General features: G+C 49.6%; 1 protein-coding gene across 1 annotated transcript in view; it reads right to left on the reverse strand.

The window, feature by feature from the left end:
• The window catches only part of CCDC88A (coiled-coil and HOOK domain protein 88A), an 888,939-nt gene extending 886,367 nt beyond the window's left edge, over positions 1-2,572 (reverse strand). The window contains exon 1 of the mRNA XM_085612608.1: positions 1,446-2,572. Coding sequence (XP_085468734.1) covers positions 1,446-1,508 — 63 coding nt within the window. The 5' untranslated portion in view covers positions 1,509-2,572. The remainder of the gene's footprint in view (positions 1-1,445) is intronic.
• Positions 2,573-6,000: the final 3,428 nt, after the last annotated feature.

The raw sequence follows: 6,000 nt of genomic DNA on the forward strand, positions 1-6,000 counted from the left end.
ATATAATTCCATTAAGGACACAAGGACTTCAACACAAAAGCCATTATGTTCAGAGATCAGTCCAAATTAATACCAGCGTGATTAAACATGTCCCAAAATAAACCCCACTTGTACACAAGTGACCCACAATGAGACGCCTGCAAGCGCCTGGAAAGGATTCCATCTACCGCGCCCGCTGGAAGAAATTAAATAAAATCCATTGTATCCAAACATGGCTCAAAACACAACCCCGCTGTGACTGAACATACTCCAAGATGTATTCTGACACTGGAAGCACGCCAAAGATATTCTTCCTGCCTACAGTCGAAAGCAAAACATTCGCTGAAATATATCCAATTTAATCCAAGTACATCCCAATATATGAACCACAACCCAAAATATAAACAATCCAGAAAAATGCATACACACAACATTGTTACAATATGACAACCTCGCGATGTGAGTAAGCATGCTCGCGATATATATACCCTTACCAGAGGCATATAGATATATGCATGAGATATTTACTGATTTACCACTGTGATTGTATGTGCCTTCGAATATATATCGATGTGATGAGAAATTTCACAAAAATATAACGAGAAATGCAATCGAATATCCCCTGTGATTAAATGAATGCCCCTGCTATGATGAGAAATGCCTTAAAATGTACCCCACTAGGAGGAATGCAGCAAACGTGAATTGGAACAAAACATAACATGGTAATGAAACATGCCCAAAAACAAGTCCACTGTGACGTAACAAACCACAAACTGTAACCGACGAGGAACCTCAAGCAGACAATCCACTCAAATAGGCATATATCTCTTTACTGCACATTGTACTGACAAATGCCTATGAATGCACCAGGTGTGATGACATACGCCCCATCAAAACATAACCCATTTAATGAGTAGACTCCATAATATATGGCACTGAAAACAGCCTGTCCCCAAAACATACCCCACTGTAGCGTGAATTGCATCAAACATGCTGCCCAGTGAAGCATTAACACATATTCCACAATGAAGGAAACTCAATGTATTCCACCGGCATGCTCCCACAATATACCACAGGGCACCGGGGCACACTAAAATATGACTCACTTAAACATGTCATGTCCTAAAATGTACACAACACGGTGACATACACTAAAATACTCCACAATGAATGAGATCAAACCCAACATGCACCCACTTCAATTGACAGGGAGTCTGAGATTAACCTCGTTTTAACGAACGGGATGTTGCCCACAATATACTCCATTGGAAGAAGGCATTCTAGTCCGGAATCAGGCGGGCACGAAAATGTCACTGCAATCAAAAACATACTCTGCCATTCCAATACAGAATCGTGTACCCAAATATATCACCCACAACCCCCCACGTGACACCACATTCCCTATAATGTACTGCGCGAGTCATAAAGCGCACCCCAAAACATGCTTCCCCAGAACCCGGCCTCACCCAGGTCACCAGCGGGCTGCGCATGAACTGCTCCAGCACCGGGGCGAAGACCTCGCTCTCCATTTTCCGCGCTGTCCTGCTGTAGGCGACCGGGGAGCGAAGGAACAGCCGGGGCTGGGCGCTGGGCACGGGAAGCAGCTACACGTCCATCCAGTGCGCTGTGGGGGAGGGTGCGAGGACCCTCTCCTCGGGGTACGCCGCGCCCCTCCTCCTCCCCAGGATGTGTCGTGCCTTCCCGGCAGGGAGGCAGTATCCCCTCAGAGCGGCGGATGCTGCCGATCCAGGGGGTGCGCCCTCTCTCGGCCGCGGGGACAGCGCGCGTCCGTTAGCGGATCCTCGCCTGCCCTCTCCGGCTTCCGCGGGCTCTGCCCGCTCCTGGGCTGCTCGAGGGGCAGCCTCCTCCCTCAGACAGTACAGGAAGCGGGATTGGATGGGGGTGTGCACGAAACACGGGGTAGAGAGCCGCCTCCGGGGCCGTGGAGGACGAATGCCTGTGTCGCGGCTCGCTCAGCAGACCCCTCACTGCCCCGGGCGTGGGCTGCGCCCGGCCGCCGTCTGCGGGAGACGCACGCAGGGGCTTCACCGGTCAACGGCTGCCTCATTACGGGGGTGCGGGGGCCTTTGAGACGGGCGGAGCGCAGGTATCTGAGGCACGGGCAGCCACATGGAAATAAATGAAACCAGATGTGCGAGAGCAGGGAGCCGCCTCAAAGGCTTTGTGTGCTCCTGGAGATGATTTTTTATTAAGACAAAGGGAGGTGGTGTGCGCCCTTCCACTGTGCTTCACAGCTCTGACCAGAGGGTCCAGATTGGGTCCCGGGCCTGTCCTGCACCCCTCGTGGAGGAGGCTGTCATGCCCTGGGCCGAGGGATCACAGAGCGTTTGGGGCTGGCATGGCAGCGCGGCACGTGCCCAACGTCCCTGATGCTGAGGCATCTAAACACAACCGCTGCTGCGCGTGCACGGATCCTCAGCATCCCCCAACCGCCGCCGAACTCCCACCCCCCTTCACGCCCGCTCCTTCGTAGGCACAGGCTCCTCCACCGCCCCGCCTTACATCCACGGCTAGACCTCTTAGAGCCCTATAAGTGGCGGCTTGTTCAGGGGAAGCCCACTTCCCTCCCCCCTGAATCCCTGCATGTGCGCAAGACGGAGCGAGGGCGGATTTCCTCCCTGAAAATAAATAAATAAAAATATCTACGCCTGTTTCTGTGATTTCAGTCATTTGACGTCCCGAGATTTCAGTTATTGTTGCATTTAAGCAGCTCTTAAGGGCCCAGGTAAGGAGCTATATAAGCGCTAATGTTGGGGCGTGTTGACTACCTGGTGCCACGCCCCCTTGCCCAGACCTTCGAACCCCAAGGCTTGCCTTTCTCGCACCCCAGTCAGTGACGTTTTAAGGCATGGGCAAAGTGGGCTCTGGCCCAGGGCCCCAGCCTTTCAGGGGGCCACTGAAAGAGCCAGCTCTGTTCTGCAGAGAGTCTTGCCCTAATCACTTTGACTAACTCTTCAACAAATTATTTTAAATACCATTTCCTTTAATTTATTTTCAATGTGTGTAATACGTGGGACTCTATTCCAGACATTTTGCAGAGAAATGTTGTGTTGGTGTTTCGAGCAACATTCATAAAATGTTTCTTTTAGAACAAAACAGGATCCCTCATAGAAGAAATGGGAGGGGGTCGCTGATATTATTTGCAAAAATATTAGTGAGCTGCAGCTGTGTTACATTATTAAAAACAGGTCACTATTCCTAAATATTAGATGTAAACACATTCAGAATTTGGAACAATGTGCCTGTGCACTGTCAGTGACATTGCCAAAGAGGGCATGAAAGAGATGAAATTGGACCATAAATCCAAAACTGTTCCCAACAGGGGCCCCCAAAATATGATTGGCCCAGGGCCCCCAAAATCCTTAAGATGTCCCTGACCCCAGTGCCAGCTAGGTAAAATTATGTTTCTTGGCTAAACCGACAGATAGATGTCACAGCAGGGGTCGCAGCTGCCAAGCAGACCACATTAAATTCCAACAGCTCATTTCAAATACACCGAGCAGAAGAGTTCTCTATGGAGACCTTGAAAAATGCAAAATGTACTACTACCTTCCAAAACAAGCACAGCCCTCCCTAAAGCTGACTAACTGGGATTTATTATCCAGTTCCTGGATCAGTTAGAGCAGCAGCTGTCTGTAACCGAAGACGGGGCCTGAGATTATTTCACAGTGCATGCTAGTAAATCTGATTACATTGTCTGCTGGCACTGATTTTGTTTGGGGGGGATAAACAGACTTTATACAATTTTGCAAGAAGAATTAAGAATGTTGTGACAAAAACTTAGATCCTCAAAGGAAAGTGCAAGGCACAATCTTTAAACAATGGCATTAGATTGTTAATAATACATTATCACAGAACAGCGATTATAGCATTCCCGCCACCCTAAATCTGCTGGAACTGATTTTATCAAGGAATATGCTGCGTGGTGACAACAACATTCAATGCACTCGAATTATCCCCACTTGCGTTGTCTAACCCCAAATTTTAGTAATACAATTACCAGTTTTCTCCTCTCGTTTTTCAACATATTAACCTTTCCAGGGCCCCCATTCATCACAAGGCCAGTGAATACATCTGAGATGTGGGAAACTCAGGGGGCCCTCAGCGCATTCTGCAAGAGGGAATCATTTCTTGTTCTGCCACTAATTTAGTTGAACACATTAGTGTCGCCTTAGAAAGGGTAAATGTTCCAGGAATACTTTATTCGAGCTACAACAAAGGAAGATTATAAATCCATAACCCTTTTGACTTCAGGCAGTTGGTCCTTTCATTCAGTCCTGAGGCAGCCAGTTGCTGATAATTATGTTTTGTTGTGGACATGGTTATTTCCCGTCGTGTTCCTAGTGCCTCATGCATTGGTGCACTTCAGTCAATCAGGTGGTTTGCAAAGCGCGACTACTCACTACTACCGTAAGGGTCTCAGGGTGCTGGGGGGGGGGGGGGGGGGAGGGTGGAGGAGCTGCTGGTCTGTCGAAGGTGCTGAGGTTCAGTTGAAGAGCCAGGTCTTGAGGTCCTTCCTGAATTGAGGCAGAGACAGTGATTCAAACAAAGGAAACTGGCTGGTTCTACCAGGCGCACTCTACTCTTTAGCAAAACCAAAGGGGATGATGGACGGAGTGTTGAACATTGCAAGCACTCACCCCCAGTCAACTGATCTGGGTTTAATCCATCACCGTTCTTTAGCCCACTCTGCCACCCCAGTTCAGACATGGCCATATGCAAATCAGTCTAACCCTGTGCCTCATGGGAACAGTCCAGCCCGAACTGCCAAGCCAGGTCTTCCCTGGACCAGAAACAAGCATCCTGGGACCGGTTGCAGGTTCATAACCCTCATCAGCCAGGCTATCTTGAATCCAGTGGCAAAGTGAGCAAGGGACCCACGTCTGGGCATACCCTGCCAACTTAGGACGAACAAAGCAAAACCAAAGGGGATGATGGACGGAGTGTTGAACATTGCAAGCACTCTCCCCCAGTTAACTGATCTGCGTTTAATCCATCATCATTCTTTAGCTCACTCCGCCACCCCAGTTCAGACATGGCCATATGCAAATCAGTATGACCCTGTGCCTCATGGGAACAGTCCAGCCCGAACTGCCAAGCTAGGTCTTTCCTGGACCGGAAACAAGCATCCTGGGACCGGTTTCGGGTTCATAACCCTCATTAGTCAGGCTAGCTTGAATCCAGTGGCAAAGTGAGCAAGGGACCAACGTCTGGGCTTACCCTGCCAACTTAGGGCGAACAAAGCAAAACCAAAGGGGATGATGGACGGCGTGTTGAACATTGCAAGCACTCACCCCCAGTCAACTGAACTGGGTTTAATCCATCATCATTCTTTAGCTCACTCAGCCACCCCAGTTCAGACATGGCCATTTGCAAATCAGTCTGACCCTGTGCCTCATGGGAACAGTCCAGCCCGAACTGCCAAGCCAGGTCTTCCCTGGACCGGAAACAACCGTCCTGGGACCGGTTTCGGGTTCATAACCCTCATCAGCCAGGCTATCTTGAATCCAGTGGCAAAGTGAGCAAGGGACCCACGTCTGGGCATACCCTGCCAACTTAGGACGAACAAAGCAAAACCAAAAGGGATGATGGACGGAGTGTTGAACATTGCAAGAACTCACCCCCAGTCAACTGATATGGGTTTAATCCATTATCATTCTTTAGCTCACTCCGCCACCCCAGTTCAGACAGGCCATATGCAAATCAGTCTGACCCTGTGCCTCATGGGAACAGTCCAGCCTGAACTGCCAAGCCAGGTCTTCCCTGGACTGGAAACAAGCATCCTCGGACCGGTTTCGGGTTCATAACCCTCATCAGCCAGGCTATCTTGAATCCAGTGGCAAAGTGAGCAAGGGACCCACGTCTGGGCATATCCTGCCAACTTAGGGCGAACAAAGCAAAACCAAAGGGGATGATGGACGGAGTGTTGAACATTGCAAGCACTCACCCCCAGTCAACTGATCTGGGTTTAATCCATCATCATTCTTTAGCTCACTCCGC

Source organism: Triturus cristatus, chromosome 6, assembly GCF_964204655.1.
Source record: "Triturus cristatus chromosome 6, aTriCri1.1, whole genome shotgun sequence".
NCBI classification, from domain to species: Eukaryota; Metazoa; Chordata; class Amphibia; order Caudata; family Salamandridae; genus Triturus; species Triturus cristatus.